At 39.8% G+C, this 25,244-nt stretch overlaps 3 protein-coding genes across 5 annotated transcripts in view; 1 reads left to right on the forward strand and 2 right to left on the reverse strand.

The window, feature by feature from the left end:
* evi5b (ecotropic viral integration site 5b) overlaps positions 1 to 599 on the reverse strand; it is a 47,736-nt gene extending 47,137 nt beyond the window's left edge. For both annotated transcript variants that reach the window (XM_028027595.1, XM_028027592.1), the window contains exon 1: positions 329 to 599. In XM_028027595.1, coding sequence (XP_027883396.1) covers positions 329 to 421 — 93 coding nt within the window. In that variant the 5' untranslated portion in view covers positions 422 to 599. The remainder of the gene's footprint in view (positions 1 to 328) is intronic.
* Positions 600 to 941: 342 nt separating this feature from the next.
* LOC114151009 (60S ribosomal protein L5) lies at positions 942 to 8,522 on the forward strand. Its single transcript, XM_028027887.1, has 9 exons — positions 942 to 947; positions 3,015 to 3,137; positions 3,606 to 3,675; positions 3,757 to 3,872; positions 3,954 to 4,088; positions 4,180 to 4,382; positions 7,063 to 7,240; positions 8,178 to 8,266; positions 8,365 to 8,522. Exons 1-9 carry the CDS (start codon positions 942 to 944, stop codon positions 8,462 to 8,464), a joined length of 1,020 nt encoding a protein of 339 aa, XP_027883688.1. The 3' UTR covers positions 8,465 to 8,522.
* A 1,722-nt stretch (positions 8,523 to 10,244) lies between these two features.
* On the reverse strand, positions 10,245 to 22,276 carry dipk1ab (divergent protein kinase domain 1Ab). 2 transcript variants are annotated; one of them, XM_028028158.1, is made up of 5 exons: positions 21,977 to 22,276; positions 12,949 to 13,083; positions 12,755 to 12,862; positions 12,489 to 12,671; positions 10,245 to 12,417 (listed from the first exon to the last, which is right to left on the reverse strand). In XM_028028158.1, the coding sequence occupies exons 1-5, from the start codon at positions 22,028 to 22,030 to the stop codon at positions 11,605 to 11,607; spliced, it is 1,293 nt and encodes a 430-aa protein (XP_027883959.1). In that variant the 5' UTR covers positions 22,031 to 22,276; the 3' UTR covers positions 10,245 to 11,604. The 2 variants fall into 2 exon arrangements, with proteins under 2 accessions (XP_027883959.1, XP_027883960.1); XM_028028159.1 differs by lacking the exon at positions 21,977 to 22,276 and adding an exon at positions 14,298 to 14,414.
* Positions 22,277 to 25,244: the final 2,968 nt, after the last annotated feature.

The following is a 25,244-nucleotide window of genomic DNA, read 5'->3' on the forward strand; positions in this document are numbered from 1 at the left end:
AAAGTTCCTCAAGCAAATAGACTTTTGAATAAAATTTGTTGAACGGGTCAGCAGGCTGTCTCATCAAGTGCTATTTTATGTCCTTATGTTTATGCTTTGTTATTTTCTTTTTTGTTTCCTCTGATGCCCCGTAAAGTACTTTGGGTGATTGCGTATGAATGGTGCTCCATAAATAAACTTGCCTTGCTATTAAAAGCACAAATCCCAACTTGAGCTTATGATCAAATATTATCTCAGTTTGTACTTTAGTTTTAAAATTATTTGGAAAGAATGATAAGGACTTATGTAATGTGTAACCAATCAGTGTTCCTACATTAAAATATCTTACCTGGAGTTCATTGCTGCGAGGAAAGAAAAACGTCACTTCTGTTGGAACAGCGTGGAGTTTCAGGTTGTTTGATATCTCTGACTGATCTTTCATTGAACCCTCACTCTAACAGCAGCAAATGCTAGTAATAAGTGACAAAAAAAAACTACTAAAAATCCATTCTTAACCTAATCAGAATTCACTAACAGTGACTTCACAGCAGCCACAATTAGACCGGCTTCTCTCAGTGTCTCACAATGTGAACAGAAACTCCGAGTGAAGGAAACCTGGTGAGGAATAAAGGAACTCTGGGGAAAATGCGTCTGTGTGACTGCCGAGGTTCACATACCGAACAGTCCCCAAACCTACTTTTCAGGTTTTAGGCGAGAGCAGGCATGACGCATGTCTTTTGTTGGCTGCTTGGACACTCCTCTGGCTCAGGAAGGAGCTGACGTTGCGGAGACACATCAGGACCGAGCGCAGCCCCATCGATCTGATACGTCATTCTATCTGTCGCGTCTCATCACACTGATAACGTTACGTAACCACAAACATAAACACACAAGTGTTCGAGGTGAAGAAGGCTGAAGAAGTTCAGTCATGGAGAGAATAAACTAAAACTGAGAGTAACAACATGAGCGTAGGCATGTTTAGCCTGATTTTTCATTGCCTCCCTCTGTTGTCTTCTTACTAGATTCCTTTTTAATGGCAAAACACTTTCTTTGTTTTTTACAGTGCCTATAAAGTACTCACCACTTTAACTGCTTTTGCAAATCAATCATTTTCAAGAAAATTTGACTTTTTTGACCAAAAATATAAATATACAATTTAACCCTTCAATGTGGAAGTGAAAACTGATTTCTACTAATTAATGACAATTAAATAAATCATTTTATGTAAGATAAGTGATTGCATAAACATTCATCTGCTGATAGATAAAATAGCTTTTCTGACCAAAGAAATGTAAAACAAACAAACAAACAAAAAATACTGTTTTTGTTTGAATAAAAACAAAAATATTTATTTACATTTAATAAAAATAAATATTTTTATTTTCTGGTTTATACAGAAAATAAAAATAAAAATATTTCACTCAAAATAAGTGACATTCTTCCTGTTGAACTGTGCTGAGCTGTGAATAGACCAGGTCCCCTCACATATTCTCCATCGGATTAAGGTCTGGGTTTTGACTAGACCCTTCCAAAACATCCAGCTTTTTGTCCTCAAACCATGTCTGTGTAGCTTTAACTGGATGCTTCGGCCCGTTGCCTTGCTGGAACAGAAATGTTCTCTGAAGCCGTAATTCTCTTGCAAGTGTCTGTCTGTCTTATTTTTTGTCAAAAAAAGTCACATTTTGTTGGTCCTGATTAATTTATAAAAGTAGTAAAAAGCATAGAAGATCCAACGGGGTGAATACTTTATACAGTGCTGGTAGCATTTCAGAGTTAACAATCAAAGATTAGTCCTCAGTAGGGATGTCAAGTCAAGAAGCTGGTTTAATTTGTAGTTCAGTGCATTCTCTGTTGCCTCCACCAGAACAAAATGCTGATATAATGGAACAGCATTCTAAAATGTTGCTTAATCAGATCAGCTGAAACATTTCTATATCTTTGTTCCTGTAATCTATCAGATAGATAGATGTGTGGATTATTCACAATAAACAAAATGCTATTGTACATTCTGGTCAGCTGCTTCCACACACTAACCATGGCCACCAATGTTGCAGTTATTTTGTTTTTTTTAATTATTTATTTTTTAAAATTAATGATAGTGCAATGGTAAGACCTCAATAATGTGTTTTTTGTGGACATGTAATTCAGAATGTATTCTGGATTCTGTATCCTTTTTGGTAACAAGCTTCATTGTTCTGATGATATTTTCTATCGATTGAGCCACTTAGAGGCCAAGAAGCCAAAGTAAACACTATATCATCACTAAATATAGTGATGATATAGTATAGTAGCTATTAGTATTAATTTCATGCGTTATACATATAAAAAAACTTATTTTTAAAATTAATTTTTAAAATAATTTGTTATTTTGTAACTGTGCCATTTATTTATTTATTTATTTATTTATTTATTCATTTATGTATTTATTTCCTTTTACTTTTTAAAATACAAAAACTTGCACATAGCTTTCCAAATTTCTCTGTTGGATAACATAGTTTCTAAATATTAATAATTAATATCAGATTTTCTGACTCAGTACTAAAACAGTCTTTTTGTGTCATTTCTTTGACGGTTGCTTTTTCCGTTTAATTGGGTAAAAATATGTTAAAGCAGTGCTAATCTTACTTGTTTACAATCTTCAGACACTCCAGCCACCCTTGCTCATTATGATGAGCTGTTGTGCTTGACCTTTAAATGCTTCTTCTTGTCGTCAAGGCCAAATAAATTATTTTTTTCATTCTTGTCTAAGTACAAAAATTTTCCTCCAGAAGGATTTTAGGTCATCCATGTGAGTATCTCCAAACTTTCTAAGTTTTTTGTTTAATTTCCTAGTTGTCACACAGTAATGACTGGATTCTCGGTGGACTTTTACACTTGTGTTTTTGCCACCTTTCATCCAGTTGAACTGAACTTAAGTTATTAGAAAAATATATAGGCAAAGAAGATTGTACCCACTCAAATTATTGTGATGTATCGCCCCGGTTCGACAGGGGGCAGTAGTGTGAAAATATAGCCTGGCGTTTGGTTCTTTCTAGGCCAGTGACGCAGTATTTAGCAAGCATGCGCACGACGGTCTTTCTTTTCCCAGTGCAGCGGAGTCCCAGCCCCAGTCTTTGGCTCCGGGCTCCTTCATAAGGAGACTAAAAGACTCCAAAATGGTTTGTAGTTCGGCCTCATATGAGTTCACACGCATCCCCTAAACGTCCAGGCGTTGTGTTCTGTCGTCAGATGGTTCAAAACATGTTTGTTATGTTCAGATGATGATGGATTTATTCCGGCTAATGCCTGACCGGTGCTGCTCAAACGTGGCCTACTCGTTCTTCTCTTCAGTTTCTGCTTCCTGTTGTTTAGAAATGACCTTTCTGCTGGCACTTCTTTGGGCAACACTGCTTATTTCTCATAATTGTGTCCCCTTATTTTTGAGTGCTAATTCATTTAATTAGCGCTGCGTTAGCAGACGTGTTAACTTAGCTGTTCTGGCTGCAGGCTAGCTAATGTTAGCTTGGTGTAACACTGCTTTCTGACACTGACAGCCATGTTAATGTTCAAGCACCGTTCTACAGACATTATCACACTCTGTCACTGCTTTCCTTTGGCATGCTAACCGTTTGCTTCTGTGTTTGCAGGGTTTTGTTAAAGTGGTGAAGAACAAGGCCTACTTCAAGAGATACCAGGTCAAATTCAGGAGGAGGAGAGGTAAAACCTCCTCATAATATAAACAAAACCAACATGACCACAGCTGTCATTGTGCAACTAATCCACCTTTCTTCCGTCCAGAGGGAAAGACTGACTTTTTCGCTCGTAAGCGTCTCGTCATCCAAGATAAGAACAAGTACAACACGCCGAAGTACCGCATGATCGTCCGCTTCACTAACAGGGACATCATCTGCCAGGTTAGCATCTGAAGTCCTGATGTCAATGTGAAAAAGAGGAACAAATAAGTGCTCACAATTTCTGTAAAAATGTTGTTGCAGATCGCCTATGCAAAGATCGAGGGGGACATGATCGTGTGCGCTGCCTACTCGCACGAACTGCCAAAGTACGGGGTCACCGTGGGCTTGACGAACTACGCAGCAGCCTACTGCACTGGCCTGCTGCTGGCCCGCAGAGTGAGTACTCACTCTCATTTTGGGAAAACCCCCAACACCTTTAAATGGCTCATAATGTTTCACAACATTAAAACTGCACCTTACTTCCCAGCTTCTGAACAAGTTCGGCCTGGATAAGGTGTACGAGGGCATGGTGGAGGTGACCGGAGACGAGTTCAACGTGGAGAGCATCGACGGTCAGCCGGGAGCTTTCACCTGCTACCTGGACGCCGGGCTCGCCAGGACCACCACGGGCAACAAGGTGTTCGGCGCTCTGAAAGGGGCCGTGGACGGGGGCCTGTCCATCCCACACAGGTACGTCCTGGACGGCGTTCAGACCAGCTGCTGCCCAGCACTGTAACGCTGGGCGTTAGCATAGCTGCTCGAATACCTCCAACCAAACACTGAATGAAAACTTCACTCAAGTTTGAAGTAAAACGTGCAAAAAGAGACTCAATAGGTTAGGTGCACTTTAACAATATTTTAGCAAATTTAAGAATATATATTTTTTTCGGGTTTCATAATTCAAAACCGTTTAGATCACATATAATAATGATGGCTCAGCATGGTGTAGTAACCAGCTCAGAATAATTTGGTAGTGCTTTGCGTTCTGCAGCCTCTGCAGATCAGCAAAATAAAAACCCCTTTAGAGCCACTAGTGTTTCATGGTGCTTTGAAAAACGGTAACTATCATTTTTGATATCTGCTGTAGGAAACTTGTCGTTTTTAAACAAAGCAAAAAGAGGATGGAAGTCGTTTGTGGCACACGTTCCAAAACGAATAATCAATTAATCGCATGACAAGTTGAAACAAACTCAATAATTTCCATGTGCATGAAAATTATCGCTTTCCTCTTCTGTTTCAAAAGTCTCCAGTGTGGTGTTTTGGTCTCAGCCAGCCCGTTGCTTATTTTGAAGGACAATTTTGTTTAGCGATTTTGTAATTTTTTTTTGTTTTGTTTTATTTATTTGGGATATTTATAATGTCGTCCAGTTCCAGTGTTAAATGATTATTAAATTTTGAGAATGTGTTCTTGCGTTATTATGCCATTGTACGACTTGAAAATGATCTCAAAACAATATTATGGTTGAGCGCGATAACTGCTGGGACAATTTATCATCCAGTAAATGCATCATGCCAGGCCTAATAAAGCCTGATGACATAAAAACCAGATCTAAAATCTTATTGGTACTTTCAGTGTGATTCGATTGAACAAATTTAGCAGTTATTCCCTGAAAAATGTCTATAACCATCATTTGTTGCTGTATCCATGTTTATGTTTTAGCCAGAGCTAAGAGACGTTGTGGGATGTCTGAAGAGCTCCCTGCTCCTGTTATCAGTAGTTTTCTATTGGATCCTCTCTCAGGTGGTTTTAGTGGCGATGTAGCTGCAACATCGTTTGTTTTTGATTTCACAAATAAAGATTTTACAGATTACATTCAAAATATGTGCTCGGGTTCTGGAAAGATGACAAATCTATGAAATTCCAGATGATTGGAATAAATGTTCAAATTGACAAAAAAAACCCAAACTTCCTTTCTGAACTTTAATTTTTGTTCCATGATCGGCAATTAAAAATGACTATTTTTGAAAAATGTAAAAGTTGCATAAATTAGATGCTTTTCCACTGCAGGAAGTTTTTAAGGAATCTGAACGTTTTTCCTGGGTTGATGTTTTCTTCCCTGCAGAACCAGGATGTTTCGAGAGTTTTTAACTGAAAGTGAAGCTTTGTAGTGGAGGAACACTGATTCTAATTTCCAGCCGGATCCTTTTCTGACTCTTGAAATGCTGACACTGGGAGACCGTCTGTGGTTTGATTTTTACCACTCCAACACTGAAATATTGATTTCTATCTGATTTTCCAGATAGTCCAGGTTTTGATTGTCCTGCTCGGTCTGCTGTCACTGCCAAGGATTATTTGGACGTGACATGTGATTGGAAACAAGATCAGAAATTCACACTGTTGGTGAATATTTATTGGCTGCTGTAAGCTGGTTTGGAGTGACCGATGAATCTACTCGTACAAAAAGGAGCTATTTGAGTTTTTCTGCCTGCAGATTGTCTCGGATGACGGGTTTTAACTGGACTTGTGTAAAAAAACAGATTTGTTTATGTGTGGTAATATACTGTTGTTTACATTTCAGTTTGACCCATTTCTGCTTCTGTAGAGGGAGAACGAAGCTCTCAGTAGATTTTAGCTTATTTCTCTGCAGTTAAACTCCAGACCACTGTAAACTAAGAGCTTGTCTGTTTCTTCAGTAGAAAAGTGGCTCTTGTCAACATGTGTGTTTTTTATTGTGAGAACAGATCACTAAACAATTTTTCTCCGTTGCTGTTTTATCCAGAACTTCATGGTTCGGTGGGATAGCTTGTTGATGTAGCTGCTGGGTCGGTTTACAAGCAGTAAAATTACACACAAACATCTTTATTCTTGGATCATAATTTGACATCGAGTAAGGTTAAGGAAGAAGTAAAAAATACTGCCACCTGCTGGTGGGAGTTGGCATCCTGTAAACCAGCGTTTCCCAATTCCGGTCCTCAGGCCTCCCTGCCCTGCATGTTTTAGGTGTTTCCCTTCTGCTACACACCTGGATTGAATATATGGGTGATCAACAGGTTTCTGCAGCACTTGATGGTCATGCAGTCATTTGAATCAGCTGCTCTGGAATAGAAATCTAAAACATGCAGAGCAGGGAGGCCTGAGGACCGAAATTGGGAAACGCTGGTGTAAACCCTTATGGAAAATTTGCAATAAACTCATAATAGTTGATTAGTGTGAAATGTGGAAGATCTGTTTTTGGTGTGAATTTGTGTCTCATCTGCACATTGTTGCTGTATCTGGAAAAACACAAATCCTTGTTTTTATTCCTGCCTTTCCATCATTAGGAGACTGGAGTTCTTTATTAGGAGTTATGCATAGCTAAGCTTAAAGTAAATTTTTTTTCTTTTTTTTTTTTTTAATTGCAGAAGTTTAAATGTTCCTTTCCTTCCCCAGTACCAAGCGCTTCCCTGGTTACGACGCAGAGAGCAAGGAGTTCAACGCTGAGGTTCACCGTAAGCACATCATGGGCCTGAACGTGTCTGAGTACATGAGCTACCTGATGGAGGAGGACGAGGATGCGTACAAGAGGCAGTTCTCCCGCTTCATTAAGAACGGAGTCGCCCCAGAATCGGCAAGTTGTCCCAGTCAACCATTGCTTTGCTTTGCTAATTTGCCTTGGGGTTGTTTTTTGTTTGTTTTTGGTTTTTTGTAATGTAAATCTGGAACATTTATGCAGAAAAGGAGTCGTATTAAAGACTAAGTATCTGTTAGAATTCAGTTTAAACTTTCTAAAATCTAGATCAGACTTAGACTTTGTCATTGCACAGACATGATGATGAATTTGGCAACGAAATTCATCATTTGTTTTGGTAAACAGAAAAAATATTATTGTATATAATTTATATATACATCAGTACATGTGTAAAAGTGTTACTGGTGCAAATAATAAAAAAATTAATTAAAAGAAATCAGGGGCTCCTAAGTCCCAAATTTGCAACAGTGATATTTGTTGCCAAGCAGAAATCAAATGGAAGAACTGAGGTGATGTGATCTTGTTCCCAGTCTGTCGATCGGGCGACAAAACGTCACCGCTTGTAACACTCGCAAAACAAGCTTGTGTTTTTTTGTTTTTTCCTGACTTCCAGTTTTTCCATATCAACTAAAAGTATGTAATTATGGTGTGAATGACGCATAAAAATTTAACAGTTAAATACCTTGAGGTTCACATTTACAGTTTTCACAAATTAACTACTGTGGATTCAACAGAACATTAGTTTTACTGTCTATCACTAGAGAACAGAACAGGTTTAACCGGTTCCATTAAACTACCTGACCCTGAAGTTTGCACTAAGCTTCGAGTTTTTTCATGTTTTGGGGAAGGAGTTTTGTGTTCACCAGTGTTTGACCAGGAAGCTGCAGCAGCCAAGACAATACAGAAGCTATTTCATATCCTGCTTTGTCGGAGCTGGAAACGTCTAATACATTTTTACCTTAATGGACGTTCTAAGGATCTGTAGGAATTGCGAGGTTAAATATTGAGTCTGACTTTGTGTTGATGCTTCTTTCAGATTGAGGAGATGTACAAAAAGGCTCATGCTGGTATTCGTGCAAACCCTGTTCATGAAAAGAAGCCTCCCAAGGAGGTCAAGAAGAAGAGGTGAGGAGTGATTTGTGTCAAAGCTGTTAAAAAAGCACCACCACCTAACTGAACGGAAACATTAAATTGTTAATCCTTTTTTTTTCTTTGGGTCAAAGGTGGAACCGTGCCAAGCTTTCTCTGGCCCAGAGGAAGGACCGCGTCGCCCAGAAGAAGGCCAGCTTCCTCCGGGCTCAGGAACAGGAGGAGGCAGACTGAGGCGTCGGTCTGCTCCGTCCCAAGCGCAGAAATTTGTTCTAATAAATATGGAAAAGACGTCAGTTTTCCAGTCTGCTTTGTTTTCTTCACTTCAGTTCATTCACAGCTCTGATGTAGAAGCATGAGTAGTATGGCAAAGTTTTTCTGGACTTGTGTGGTGAAGTTGTCAGTTCTGGTGTTGATGTTTAAAAGGACTGCAAGTGAAGATGGAGTAAAAAAAACAACAAAAAACCCTCAATTTTACCCAGAAGACATGGAATTCTTTTAGTAATTCCAATTGCCCAAAAATCTCTGGAAACTATGATTTAATTCATTTTATTCAAAGCTAAAAAGTAGCTGTTACTGTTCCTGTTTCCAAAATGCATCAGAAAATGATGTACAGTTTGACATGAAGTAATTAAATGGACAAAAATATAAATATTAGTATTATTAAAAGGGTGCTTTTGACCTTTTTCTTTTTTCTTTCAAATTCTTGACCCCATGGAGTATCACAAGTTGCCATTAGGTGGTGCTCTGGTAAAGTTTAATCAACTTTACCTTAAAGATGAGTCAGTTATAGCTTCAAAGCCATAACCATCAGAATTTCATGACTGCAGGGGGAAAATGATGAGAGGGGCTGCCTACTTTGCTCTGTACAGATTAGAACAAATGAACATGTCCGTCTTAAAATAGTACAGCTGAAACTAAGAGGGTTTCAAACTAACTTTTTAAATACTATCTGCTATTACACAATTGAGGTGTTATTTCAGTAACTTGAATAAAAAGTGAAGCTTGTATAATAGTTATACACAGACATATCAAGTTTTTATGTTAAGTATTTCACAGCTAATCAAAACTCCAACTTCTCTATAGGTCTGATACAGAGTCAGAGGGAAGACTTGACATGAGAGCTGTGATGTAGACGGACAACTTGAATGGGACGGTTAAGCAGCACTGTCATTTCTGTACAGACTGATGTATCAAAGTATTTTCATAAAGTTGAGTGGATGGAAAAAGGTTCAAAAGCTACAGGTATAACTGCAGCTTTAAGCTTGTAAAGGAAAACCCGTTCAAAGATCAAGGACACACTTGCAAAGTATGAACTGCCAGCTAAGAAAGTCACCAAACATGGATCAGACCTGCGACAACTTGGGCTATGGAGAAAAATGAGTAATGGTCAAGTGGTCTAAAGTCCTCTTTTAAGATGAAAATCAAAGTAGTGTTTCACTTGGGAGTGAAGGCACACAAACCAAACTATCAGACCAGTATAAAGTTTTCACAGTCACTAATGATTTGAGGTACTACGTCATCAACTAGTGTTGGTCCATTAGCTTTTAAGGTTAGTACAGAAAAATTTAGACCACTTCATGCTTTCTGATGTTGACAAATGTAATGGAGATGCTGATTTTATTTTCCAGCTGGACTTGGCAGCTGCCCACACTGCTAAAGTACCTGCTTTAATGGCCATGTTATCATAGTACTGACAAACCGGCCTGACTCAACAGAAAATCGATGGAGTGCAAGGAAGATAAAAGGCCACATGGGCTGAAGACTAATAAAGCCAAAATACACCTTGGCAGAACAACAGGCTGATCATCTCCATCCCACGTTGTTGCAGTGATGCAGAAATTTATGCGAAACAGAGCCTGCCCAAAAACTAAGTGAATATTGTACATACTTTTCATCAGGTGCATATTACTGTAATAAAGTTATTTTTGTTTTTGGAATCTAACATTCTGAGAAACTACTTTTTGGATTTTAATTAGCTGTAACATAATCATGAAAATGAAAAAGTAAAAGCTTTAAGGATAATCATCGGCCTCTTTATTGAGTACATTGGCTGAATTGATTAACAGAATTGCTGAATCATCTAATCCAGGGCTCTCCAGCCCTACTCCTCAAGATTTGCAGTTGTACCAGTTTTAGATCCAACCTGTTCCAACTCGCCTGAATCAAATGAATAGTTTGTTATCAGGCCTTTGCCAAACTTGATGGCACACTGAAGTGGTAATTCAATCATTTCATTCTGCTGTGTTGGAGCACAGATGCATCTAATGGCTGTAGAACTCAAGGAGTAGGGTTGGAAACCCCCAAACTAATCATATAGCAGAAACTCCAAACATTTAGGCATCAAGACATGGTGAAGACGAGATGTTCCATCCGAGCTGCAGAAAGGGTTAGTTTGATTGTGGCACAGACAGAGGTTGGTACCTGACAGGCTGGTTTGAGTATTTCAGAAATTGGCGATTAAGATGTTGGGGTTGGAATTTGTTGTAGACAACAATAAAACATGGATTGAAATACGCAACCGTCTCTCGAGTTTACAGAGAATGGTCCAAAAATGATAACTTATACAGCTAATAGCAGTGTATGGAAATACCTCATAGATGTCGATGAATGGATAGACTGGCTCAAGATGATCGACAGGCAACAGTAGCTCAAATAAGCACTTGTAATAAGCAAAGAATGTAGAATACTGTTTCTGATCATGAAACATACTAGACCCTGGAGCAGAATGGATGCAGCAGCAGAAGTACATATAAAAAAAACACATCTATCACAATCAGACAACTCCAGAGTGGAAAGACGTTGCCTGGTCTGACGAGTCCTGATTCTTGCTTCATTGTTCATATGCTAGGGTCAGAATTTGGTGTAACAACATAAAGCATCAGTGGTTCAGGGTTGTGGTGGTATAATGGTTTGGCAACTACATCTTGGGATACTTTGTGCCTCTTGAGACCACATGGCCATTGTTTAAACACCTACCTGAGTATTGTTGCTAATTGTGTCTGTCCTTTCATGACCACAGCAGACCCATTTTTTATGTGAAAAAGTCCCAAACATCTCAAACTGGACTCCTGTTACCAGTCTGAGATGCTGCCACAGTGAACTATATAGAGTAAATCAAACTATTTGAACTGAATTACTGAAACAGATCACTTTTTCTAAACTAGTCTATTGTAATGAGATATAACTTGATACCGGTAACCGTCTGATGTTTACTCTGTAGAATAAATAGTACATGAGGTGATATTGAAATGACTGAACAGACAGCTTTATAATTAAATCATGTATATAGGTAATACTAAATATAAGTGGAATGCTTCCACTACGAAACTGATTGTCCGTTTTAAAGAAGCAAGAATGCCCAGGCGTCTTGATTAGGAGTCTTTTGTATGGGAGATCTTCTTCCACAGTAGAGTCTTAAGATTGTTCAGAATGAGGGAGTGCTCAATCTCCATCTGTTCTGCCGAACCTTTCAGTGCCATACAAGCATAGAGCTGTTTCTCAAGCTCATCACTTAGGTCAGACGGTGCTCCTCTTACGATGTAATTCTTAAGGGTGTCACAGACTTTTGCCAAGTTTGGCCTGGTGACCTCAGGTGTGCAGCGATGCTTGGTGAGGTCGCAGCTAGTGAGGCAGTCGGTCCCATACAGACAGTCCTCGTCTACGTTGCAACGCTGCTGTCTGAATCTTTCCTGGAAGGTGGCTTCAGGGATGATGTATCGGGCATCGACGACCTTAAAGTCATACCGCTCGTTGTAGCCAAAGGTGGTAGTCCTCACATCACACATGAGGAAGCTTCCATAGGTGCCGTGGAAAATGTCCTCGACTAGTTCTAGCAGGCCAATGGAGATCTTGGCCTTGTGGGGCCACGAGGGGGTGAACCACTGCTCCATGCTGCGCCGCAGACCTGCAGGAATCCACAGCTCAACGATCCAAGGCAGGCTGATGCCGTACAGGGGAGAGTAGGGAACCTTCTCCATCATGTACAGATCTCCACAGAAGCCGAGCAGCTTGGGTGTGTGATCTCGTTCCTGCAGGACGAGCGCCAACAGGAACTCGTTGAGCTGCAGCAGGGCCCAGGTGGAGCGAGCCTCTGGCAGCGAGATATGGCCGTCTTTATTGGAATCTGTAAAGGACAATACCTGGGTTGCCAGGTCTGCGAGATTGGCTTGATCCCCGACTTTTGCCTGTGGAGAAATTAATAAGCTTTAGAACATACCCAGGCTTTGAATCTAGACTTGAACAAAGCCTTCCTGACCTTCAGATGGCTGATTATCATCTCTCTGAACTTTTCCACTGAGGTTCCCTTTGTGGGTTTGTTGAAAGCAACGGGAGCAGCCTCTTTTCTAGGCTCCATCTCGCCTCCAAGATCATAATGGGGTGCCTCCTCCATCTGGCACTTAATGACTCCTTGTAAATCTCCCCAGTTTCCTGAGTAAACCTGAAAAGAACAACATGGTGCTTATGGAGCAGTTGGTTATATAACAAGCAGACAGCAGAAAAAGGCATCGATTCCCCTCCAACCTGGTTGTTAGGTTTGGCAGTGAAGCACTTCTCCAGGTAAAGTGTTTCCTTCTCACACAGGCTGCTGCAGGCTGTGCCATCGATGACTCCTTTCCTGTATTTGTCACACTGATGAATACGAATAGAGCCACATCTTAATAGACACGTCAGTTTGATCGCTTGGATTGGTGCATGAAGGGAATGAAAGTACTCACGATGGAATTTTTGCAGTCGTGCCCTCGACAGAGCTCTGTATAGGACGAGTACCGCACGTACACGATCCAGCTTCCTACGAACACAGCCAGCCAGGAGAAGAACAGGTACTTCATGTGTAGGTAGGAGAATCTGGCCTGTTGGAGACAAGTTTCAAAGATTTAAAACGCTGTTACTTTGATTATTAGCTTCAAAATCTATTCTAGTTAAATGGGTTAAATTTACATAATTACTACTGGTACTAGAGCACATTCATACAGCGATTGACAGGCAACCCAGAGGCACATCAGGATGAGGTAGGGAGGAAAACTGGAGCCTAATCACTAACTTTTGGATTGCAAGACAACTACTCTTCCCACTTAGCCTGGTCGTTGCCTTCCTAAACAATTCTGTTTGATTCTCATCAGATCTTTAAAATGAAGATAGGTTACATGCGTTATCAAGTGTTATTAACTCTTATTATTAACTGTTATTAACTGTAACTGAATATTACATGTGTTATCAAGTCTTGTTAACTCTTATTATTAACTGTTATTAACTATAACTGAATATTACATGTGTTATCAAGTGTTATTAACTCCTCTACTGCAGTCGGTATTTTACCAGTTTGCGTTGGTGGAGCATACAGGGTGCGTGTTAACGCAATGTCAAACTAGGAGGATATCAACACAATCTATAGATTGACATCTACTTACAGGGAAAGATTATTTACAAACGGGAACATATTTTGAACTATTACTGGTTTCCAAGGAGCAGAATGTCCCAGCAAATTAAAAAGATGAAAATAAAATAACTGAACATTTGCAGTCACTGAGCTAACCATGAACCAATGCATTGAAATGTGAGGCCATCTGTCAGACAGCTAAAGCTGGCTGGGTGTAAGCTGGGTCATCAACAGGCCAGTCATCCCAAACACATCCGCAAATCTACAGCAGATGTCCCTAAACCTGCTGAATTTTTTCTTATCTTATTGGTAAGAAATCAGGCAACGTTTTGATAAAGCCATCAGGAGGTCGGTTTCTAAGATAGTTTCTAAGCTAGTTTCTAAGCTAGCTATTTCAGGCTTTCCTAAATACCGCCGTCTATGAGCCCCAACCCTGAATTAAGTTCACAGACAAATCAGCTTGACTCTAACAAGTAGAAGCTATGAATAAACTGCCGAAAACAATTTCCAGTCGCTCTGTTCAACACCACCGTCCCTCACTTCCGACGTCCGTCATGGCGCCTCGAATGACGAAGTGACGCACCGTAGATGCAAAAGGGTCGATTGCGTTTTTATATATATAACTGATATAATACACGTTGTTGTTCATCTGAAGTTTTTGTTACCTAATGTGGAAGCCCGAAATACCTTAAATATATATCGCCTGCTGAAGCAAAAACTGATCATGGAGGTGTTAGTCTTCCTGACCGCTTAATAAGTAAAGCAAAGAAAAAAGTAGCAGCTGAACAGAAACTAAAGAGGATCGATCAGAAAAACAGAAAAATAACTGAGACTGCTAATGTTCAAAACAAAATATCTCACAGTTCCATTTCCTGTTTCATTGTTAGTTCAAAGAGTGCATTATGGATTTCAATAAATTATAATTAGCTTGTTTAATTGATTTTCCTAAGTCAGTGTTGTAATCATGAACTACTTATTCATTTGTTTCCTATGAAGCCTGTTACTGGTTTTAAATCTAAACATTTTACAATAGGGTCAGTGGTATTCATGCTATTGGCCAAAGAAGCAATGACCTTTGACATTAGCTTGAAGATTATAAGATGTGCACAACTCATAACCAGGACACAGAATTCTGTATCTGCAGCAGCTTTCAAATAAGCGGCACAATCTCAATGTTAACGTAAAGATTTCAGTTTCTTTTGGCTTGGAGTTTATTGTCACTTTACCTAACAAACAGGAGCACACAGTTCAGAATTTATTTTTATTAAATTGATAAAAAATATTCTCTGCTTCTCCATCATAATGTTGACTTCTAAGAACCTCTAAGTAAAATGGCAGTAACATATAGTCTTTTTTTCCTCTCAGCCACTTGATGGCAGTAGAAAATTTCTGAACCAACATCTCCTTACACTCTGTGTACAATAATATAATTCATGTACTTATCATTGATACAGATTTCAATAATTTTGGGGTTGAAATGTTTAACTTTTTTTTTTTCCCTACAATGGATTGATTATAGAACATAGAGATTCAGTCATAAATCATCTTTGCTGGCCAAATTTTTGCACACAAACAAGAAATTTGACTTCAGTTCCACTTTGTTTAATTATCTGACTTTCTTTTTTTATTCCTTTGGAACATGTCTGAATATTTGGAGTTGCTGCTTCCTTTCGGATTCCTGTCAATGTTGTTAGTTCTTCTGTAAATAGAGTCATAAAGTCAAACAGAACAAATGTGTGAGTAAATCAGAACTGGGATTTTAAGGCATGTTATGGTTCTCCAAAGGAAGTGATTCATTTCACAATACAGTAACAATCAAATAGTAGATGAAAACGATCTGCAGAGTTTTGTATCCAAACAGCTTAATATTAATAGAAACACTCACCGAGCTGCACTGAGACACAGTTCATTAACATTTATGCCAAAGTTGATAACAGGTGACAAAACGTGGACAAGTTCAGGGAATATGAATGTTTTTTCAAGAGACTGCTTGTACAAGAGGTACAAGTTGATAAAAGTGTGTGAGGACATGATTGGGTGAAGGCTGGAAGAGCTGAATCGGAGTGTATTCATCCCAGTGGATGTTTAATAATTCACTGTAAGTTGTGTTTACATGTGGGACACTCCAGAGTCATTATCTTGTCTTTTGGTTCTCTTTCTGACTCCAGTCTGGCCGGGTCCACAGCGGCATTCCTCCAAATGGAGAACATTAGAGGAAATCAACGCTGCCTCTCCATCTGTTGACAAGTCCTGCAGTCACTGCATGACAGTGATGGATCTCCCCCCCCATCTACAGTCCACAGATTTCACTTCCACTTCATATCTGACACGTCGTCCGTCTCTTCATTCTGCTCTCCTTTCTCTAATATGCAGTTTTTGTCTTTTAAGCCAAGTTCCATTTTCCTATTTGTCCTTTCAAAGATTTTAGACAGTTTAGTAGAAGAAAGAGCAAAAAAAAAAAACAAAAAAACAAAGTGATCATTTTCAACACTAGAACAACAGATTCAATTATTCTGTTATATGAGTCTCTTTCCAAATGGAACCTGCATCCATTTTCTGCTGTTAACACTACAGATAATGAAGAAATCTGCTTTCAAGCAGTCTCTGTAAGTCACTTGCTAATCCAATTTCTCTCTGTGAAGTGGCGTCTAATCACTCTACTCTTCTGTGATCATCCAGTTTTAAGGAAAAGGTTTGGTACAGTCATGGCACTGAAACTCATAGCAGCGTATTCAGCTGGATATACCGTCGGTCTGGTCTTTGACAGGACCGTTCTGGCATGAATTACTTTGATCTAAACCATTTTCTTGTGACTTTGGCTATTGGGTCATTATCCGGCTAATAACAGAACCTCCTCCAGAATCTCAAGTCTTTTGTACCTTCAACCAAGACTTTTCCACTCAGGTATTGTGGTTCTGGTGATGCAGAGCAGAACCAGAACCAGAATCAAACACGGAAAAGCAGCATTCAGTTTTTATGCTCCACTAATCTGGAACAAACTTCCAGAAAACGACAAAACTGCCGAAACACTGAGTTCCTTTAAATCAAGGTTAGAAAACAACCTGTTTGAGTTGCTTTTCATTAGTAGTAAGTGGAATATTGATCAACACATTTGATGTATATTTGCTTGATAATTTTGATGATGGCATTTGATCTAGTCTAAAAATCGAATGTTTATTGCTTGTTTGATAATTGGTGATTTTATGACTTTACAAGGCTTTCTACAGAAATCTGTTGTTTACATATTAGTTAAAACTGTCACCGTGACGGTAAAGTACGAGACAGATAATCTGTGAAAGAAGACTGTCGTCTGAAGAAATGCGCCGTTCCTGGTCAAAAGCAACCAATCATTGCCAGGAGGAGGGCCTTAGTGCTGTCAATCATGCTTGTATAGGTGCTGCTAAAACACTAATAGTGGCGAAACAATGTAATGTACTAGGAAAACCGTTGCCATCAGTCACTATGCTAACTGGCATGAGCATTCATGACAGGCTCTGTTGTAGTGTAGCGTGTCTCAGCTCTGATTGGTTGTTTCTGACCAGGAGCGGTGCTCTTCATCAGATGGAAGAGCTTGCCTTTTTTTCACAGATTATTTGTCTCATAACATGCATAACACTTTGCACTCTGATGCATAGTGATAGTTTTAACAAATATGTAAAAAAAAAAAAAAAGCAAAAAAACAACAACATACTGTATAATCAGTTGAATAACAACTTTATTCATTATTCTCCATTTCCATTTGGTTATCAGAAGTAATTTTCTTTGTATTCTTCAGTGACTCTCATCTCCTGTTCGTGGGTGATTACACTTCAACTGATAATAAACTAAATAATTTTTTTCAAATACGTTGTTTAAGCGGTTCCTGGGATTGCAACAACTTTCATGTAATATTGATACACATTCATTTTCCACACGTTCTACCCAATTAAACAGTAAATTCCATCATTTATTGCAGCTGGTGTGAAAACAAGCATCTATTAACTTATGGTGTGATCTAGATGAAGGTAAAAATCTGGTGTTATCGCTTTGTTTTTGAAGCTTCTCCATCAGACTCCCCCTGCTTTTTTATTTATTTATTTTTGTATCGATTGGCTTACTTACTAATCTGACCGTGACCACCAGCTGGATATTTAACTGCCCTGGCCACATGAGTGGGCGCTGCCCGAACCCCGCGTCAGTTTTTCCGTAGGTGGGAAACCATCGGCAGCAAAAAGCCTGACGGAAATATCCCTCAGTGGGGGAAACAAACACACAGCTCTTCTTCCTCTAATTGATACTTTGCGGCTTTCATTTCAGCTCTCTCTGATGCATTTCCATCCGTGGGATTCTGTATTGACCCTTTGCGAGAGAACAGACTTACACAAACATGGCTAATGAGGTAATATTGATTGTGGCCTCTGTGACAGCTATTAATTAGCGACTGACTGTGACCATATGCTGAGATGGGTGAAGGGAGAGAAAAAGAAAAGCTGCTTGTCTTTATCTGGATGATCTCCCTCCTCCACACCAACGCACAGCACCTTGTCGGAGAGCTTCTTTTTATTATTATTTTTTTTTTTACTAGCCCTGAAGCTTCAGATAAACTGCATGCAAAAAATGGAGGACATGCTGTACCTGATGCTGAACTACTGAGCCAGAGAGGAGATTAAAGCTGATCACAAGCCACATATTACTGTCCTAACGCTTGTTTTTTTTTTATTTTAGCAGCTTGCCCACCATTCATCCATTATGTATGATTATAAAGCTTTCCCTCAGAGGTTGCTGTTTAATGGGCAGCTGTGCAGATGAGAGGAGGCTTGGAAACAAAAGACAGAGAGGCTTCGAGGAGACATTTTGTCAAATATTACCGACAGATTAGACAACCGTCGTAAATTATGCAACAAGAAGCGTGAGCCAGGTGAAACGTCTGGGAAAGGACCGCCTTCCTCTGCTCCTCCCTCACACTGTGATGGGGAAACTGTTCTTTATAACACAAACCCTGCTGACTGGACACTTCCCCAGCTCTGACCACAAAGATCCAGGCTTGATGGGTAACTTTAAATGTATATATTTTCAGTTATGTGTGGCCTCAAAGCTCACAGGAGATTCACTGCAAAGAATTTTTGTCTAGAACAAACATCTTACCACACTTGAAAAAAGACAAAACTAACATATAAGTAACTTTTCAATAAGATACAGGGGCTTCTGTAAGTCACTAATTTCTTAATATTGATTTTTTTTAAAGCACTAGTTCTACAGGAAGACTTTCTTCACTTATAACAAGACGCTTTTCCCATAAGTGAAAAATCAACCAGTGGAACTAGTCATTTTTTTCAACAATCGTAAAGAATTATTGGCTTAAAACAAACTCCTATGTCATGCTGAATAGTGTGATATAAAACAAAACTTACTTGTCAGTTAGTTTTGTTTTTATTTTCAATTATTGAAATCAATTATTGAAATAATCCTCAACTATTTTAGTAATACCTTCACCTGTTTCAAATTCGGCAAACAAAATCTCTAAAAGCTTCATGATGACGTGTGTTCACTCATGTTCTGACGCTAAAACAGACCAGAATCTGTTTTCGGTTTTTCTTTTTGACACTGCCACTTTCCCAGAAGCTGCGTTTGAAGCATCTCCTTACTGCGAGGAAAAGGTTAAATTACACGATCTAAATCACAGTATGATTTAAATCAGAGTGTTTAATCTAAAGATGGAGCAGGAGTAACGTCGCAGTCAGTTTTTTTGTATTTTTGGTGGAAATCGTTTCCCTTCAGAGGGTCCCTGGACGACACCTCCTGAGCTGCCACTGGAAGGCTGCGGTGGCCTAGAAAACGGAGCGGCGCTCGGAGCGGTCCCTGCAGAGCGCCTCTCTCTTCCTTCTTTTAACTGGTCCTGACACTTTTTTGTCTCTAACATCCGTGTGTGTGTGGGCGTGCGCGTGTGTGTGTGAGTGCGCGCAGACTGTGTGAGTGCGCTCAGACAAGAGGTGAGATGAATCTGCCTAAATTAGGGAAAAAACAAGTGGCTTCAGCTGAACGTATTTAACCATGAAAAAAAAAAGAAGAAAATAAGCAAACCAGTTACAGTAGGCTGAATCTGAATATCGGTATCCTTCTCTGAGCTTTTACTTTGGATTGAAATGCTGTATTTGAGTGGCTAACTCCTCTGAATGTCCTCAAGATGCTTCACTCTGGCTTTGGGTGGATCTGAATGAAAATGTTCAGCATGGTTTCAGTTCACAGATTACTGGAATCCCAGGAAAAGATGTCTGAAAATGGATGGATGGATGGAAGAAATGCACCACGCCAGGTCAAAAACAACCAATCAGAGCCAGGAGGAGGGGCTTAGCGCTGTCACTCAACTTTGTTCACTCGCTGCCAAACACACTAATGGTGGAGAAACAACTTACTGTTACAGGAAAAACCGTTTATCTGCCGTCATCAGTGACCATGCTAACTACCCTTAGCTGTCATTACAGGCTCTGCTAGCTGCAGCTTGCTCTCTGTATGATTGACAGCACTAAGACCCGCCTCCAGGCTCTGATTGGTTGCTTCTAGATAGCCGAGGAGATCAGTTTTTTTTATAGATTGTCTGTCTCATGCCAAACTGTCACAACATAGTGACAGTTTAAACAAATATGTATAAAAAAAAATCTTTATAAAAGTCGCACAGTGCAGCTTTATGAGGTAATATTTTTAAACAAAATCACTGATGGACCAGTTTTTAATTCTCCAAAATAAATTCAAACAAATTAAAATTCAAAATGCCTTTTTTTATGCCATAGGGAATTTAAATATTGCTGTAACTTGTATCATCCAAGTGCCTTCAAAAAGTTATTATGGCAATGCTGTGAGCAGAAAGTATCTCCAGTTAGTCTTGTCTCTAACCTACCCTTTGATCCCAGACATGTCAGGAGCAACAAATGAGTCCTTTAAGCACATGCTATGTATTTTACTGACTGGGCTGCATCGGCACATGGTTCTTACAGTATGTTGGGTCATTTTTTTGTATGGATGAAGATGTTCCTAAAAGTGAAAACGATGACCTTTCAACTCTTTTGAATGGACAACGGCAGAGATTTCAAAAGAAAAACAAAATATGGACAAAGCTTAAAAACCTGCAACTCTATCTACCTAACTTCCCTTAAAAAAATAAAAATAAAAAATTGTCTCACTTTTAGAAAACCTGCACAGACCACAGAGAAAAGAGCATAGAGCAGGAGAGTAACAAAATTATACTCCAGTAATAGTAGGAAAGCTGGTTCAAAGATACTGAGAAACTGATCAGAACATCTTATTTCATATTTAAAAATGACAAAAATGCAAGCATATGTCCTGATATTTTAAAATGCAAATAAACAACACGAATACAAAATATCTTCCAAATTATAAAAAGGTTTTGTTTTTCTAATAAAATCTTACTTCAACTGAAACTGTAAGTGTATCTGTATCTTGTGCATCTTTTATGTTTTCTTCATTCAATGAAGTTACTCACAGCGGGTAGAATATTGAGAATTTTCACTCCAGTAAGAGCAGCGGGATACATCGCGATATATCGCGATATATCGCGCATTTCATACGGGCGTGTGTGAGTGCCCGCAGATAAGAGGTGAGATGAATCTGCCTAAATTAGGGGAAAAAACAAGTGGCTTCAGCTGAACGTATTTAACCAGGAAAAAAAACAAAAAAAAGAAAATAAGCAAACCAGTTACAGTAGGCTGAATCTGAATATCGGTTCCTTCTCTGAGCTTTTACGTTGGATTTAAATGCTGTATTTGAGTGGCTAACTCCTCTGAATGTCCACAAGATGCTTTCCAAGCAGTTTAACACTCATGTTGGACGCCTCTGTTTGGCGTCCAAAAAATAAAATAAAATAAAATAAATCAGAGTGCGATTATGCTGCCGCCATAAATCATGTAATTTCTTGGACGATACTATATTCATCTCTCGGCCAGGTTTGGCAACAGATGCGTGTAAAGAGCTTGACCTGTATTGTGATTTTAAAACTTTTGCTGCCTTCAGAGCCGCCCGGTTTGAACGTGTGATGTACCAGCTGCACCATGGAAGTGGTTGCTACGGCAACCGCGGGCTCAGGAAGACGGCTGATCCCTGCCGAGCATCAAGTGAGTCATTCGGACAAAACCTTCAGATGATTCTGCAGATTCGCAACGATTCAGAATCAAAATGTGACGGGCGAACACGCCACGCGTGAACCTGCGATCAGCTGCATCCTCATGTCTTTTCTCTACATGTTAACAGCCCGGCTGAGCGCGCGCACTGCTGTTCATGCAGCGAGCGGAATCAGAACAGAGAGAGAGAGGTGTGTGTGTGTGTGTGTGTGTGTGTGGTAAGGGGGTGGGGGGGGGGGTCCCCCGAGATCTTACCTGGACATACAGAGGCTTTCTGAGGACCCCCCATGGAAACGGACCTTTGGCCATGGCGAAGGCAAGAGCATCTCACATCTGCTGCGGTCTCAATCAGTTTGCCACACACTCATGCATCCGCGTCAGGCGGCATCGTGCGGACCGGCCGAGGAAAACATCCCGAGATAAAGCATGATCGATCCTGGCAGCAGCGCCGGGGATGCGAGCCGGGACGCGGCGAGGAGGAGGCAGTCTGAGCCGCGCCGCCGACTGCAGCCCAGGCTCCCTCATGTGGGGCCATGATCTCTGCTGGGGGTAGAGGAAGGGGGGCTGTAGGGGGGCGTTTTAGACCAATTACAGAGCGAGGACAGCTACCTGTTAGAAAGCTGCTGGTTTGCTGCTGTTTGGTTTTTATCTCTGTCAGATTTATATGATTGTTTTCAAGACACTTAGATGAAATGGAGAAGTACAATTTTTAGTGAGACACTTTTTGCCAAATATCAGAAGGTATCAGACCTTTCTGGTCTGGTTATTAGTGTTTGGCAGTGGCGGTCCTTGCATGAATGGTGCCCAGGGCGAGCCTCTTTTTTTGGCCACCATCTAAACACAGGGCCACACCGTCAAAAAAAATCAGCAATGTGAACACTTTACGGTTACATTCATCTAGCAGATAAATGCAGCCCACATCCGACTTTTTAATAGAAACCTAAGTGGCCAAATTCAGATCTTTTTAAACTCTTTCCGTCCCCCCAAAAATCGACTTGTGTCACTTCCATATATGATGCTAAATCTGATACGCATCCTCTTGTTTTCAAGTTTTCAAAGCGTCTGCGGTCACAACGGTCTCGTCGCACTTTATCTGACTTTTATGTCATCGATGCGAGACATTTGTTCTAATTCTGCACCAGAAGAAGTCAGACACATGAAATCCAGACGTAAACTTTGACTGAAGAAAGTTGTGCTGAAACACTTTCATTTAATTGGTAGAATGAACCAAACATACAAAAAAAAATCGGATTTCAGCAAAAAGAAAAATCGGAATTGAGCATCAAGACCTCCTGTGTGGAGAGTTTTAACTAGAGATCCTCCAACGGATATAAGATTCTTTAAAAAGTGAACTACCTCCTTAAATTTGTGCTGAATCATGAACTGTAGGTAACTTACGCATCAACATCCACCTGTGCTATGAATGTTTTCCTACACTGCCTATAATGCTCTGATGTGCACAACACAGTGGGACCCACACCACATGAATGGACATGCAAACAAAACAAAGCAAGAAACGGTTCTCCTGGTGTCCTCCAGACCAGATGTCCTGGTCACTAACCCATACTCTTACACACAGAGACATGGCAGAGACATCTATGTATTTTCCACAGGTGGTAGGACTAGGACTTGTTCTGGACGTTCAAAGTGAAAAAGAACGGTGAAAGAACAGTTCCCTGTGGTTCTCCTGTGCTGCCTGGTTAGACAGAACCATTTGATCTCAGATGACACTTAATCCAGGCGATTGTTGAGGCCTCCAGTTGAGTCTTTTTGGAGTTTCGGACAAAGCAAATCAGGCCGAATTGTACTAAATGTTCTGGAGAAATCAAAGAACATGGATCCTCACTGTGCTGCCTGCTTTGTATGATGAGGTCTTCAACTGCAGCTCCATGACAGCCAAGCTGCAGTAGGTGCTGACAGGTCAGGTGGGCCAGGAGGCCGATAGTTTTCCAGTCAGGCTAAGGCAGAAGAGGTGCTTCAGAACCCCCAGGAGCGGGTCTGTAACAGTTCTTCAGGACCCTGAAACTGACACCATCTGGACCCGCAGCCCGGTTCTGGTTCAGTCACACCAGCTGCTTCTTCATCTGACCGCAGAGGTAAAGAATGAGCAAGGCAGAGTGCTAAAAAAAAAAAAATCAGCTGATCAATCGATGACAGAAGAAAATCTGTAGCGTCAACTTTTTAGTTTAACAGAACTTTGATTATTTTTTTGAATGAAATAGTATGAAACCGATCAGTCATTTCCCTATTTTGTTAAGGTACAATCACAAATTTAAATGTATTTTATTGGAATTATTTTTCTGATGGACCGACACAAAGTAGTCCATATGTGTAAAGAAACCAACACACCATCTTTAAAAAATCTTTTATTTTGACATTTTTCCATAAAAATCAGTCGTTGAACGGAATCATTTATTTGGTATCTTATAAATCAACATTTATGTGTACAGTAAGACTCCATCTGAAGCCACTGGACCTGGAAATGTGTTATACAATCCTTTATCTGATCGGCACTGTTCTTATCATTCATCACAACAGAGCAATTTGTTTTCACTAATTGGAGACGGCGGTTAATTGCACAAAGAAAAAGAATTTATGCAGAATAACAGAGCTGGAGGATTCCTTACAGTGACAGCAGAAAAAAGGATTTAAACAAATCTGGTGTCATTGTCAAGAAAAACGGATTTAATAAGAGAGCGATTTAGAGTCTGCAGAGCATTTACAGGATGCTGTAGCGCTGAGTACCCTGAAGCTGTGAGTGGGTAGATGAAAAATGTTTCATAAGAGAACTAGCAACCAGCAAAGGTTCAGTGCAGAGGAAACACTGAGAATGACAGGCTGTATTGTTCGATTTGATGTCAGCTGTGATTAAATCATTTAATCAAATCTAATACAATATAAAAAAGATTTCCAACGCTTGAGGTACAATTCTCTGTCTGGAAAACATCAACAGCTTCTTCTCCTAAATTTGATTGATTAGGTAAGAGGATTTCTGTTTCACAGCATTAGTTCAATTGCTATAAAAACAATATATATATATATATATATATATATATGTATATATATATATATATATAGTACAGACCAAAAGTTTGGACACACCTTTTAACTCAATGAGTTTCCTTTATTTTCATGACTATTGACATTGTAGATTCACACTGAAGGCATCAAAACTATGAATAACACATGTGGAAATATGCACCAGGCATATTTGTACAACTGAGTGGCTGCCATGGGAGATTAAAGGATTTCTCAAACATGCATGAGAGAATCAAGGCAACACTACAGGTTTGTTTCTGATGAGGGAATAACATTATAACATGATTTATAGTTCAAAAAAGTCAATTTTACATAATTCTGCCCTTTTAATTGAGTCAGCAGCACAAGTTTGAATTCATTGTGGAATATCTGTGATCCACACGGGATTAAAATTGCTCCATCTTTGCTGCAGAGAACTGTGAATTTAAATTGCTGTGTACCTCAGCCACCACAAGGTGGCGGGCTGTAGCCTCAGCAGGAGCCT

Source organism: Xiphophorus couchianus, chromosome 9 (genome assembly GCF_001444195.1).
Source record: "Xiphophorus couchianus chromosome 9, X_couchianus-1.0, whole genome shotgun sequence".
NCBI lineage: Eukaryota > Metazoa > Chordata > Actinopteri > Cyprinodontiformes > Poeciliidae > Xiphophorus > Xiphophorus couchianus.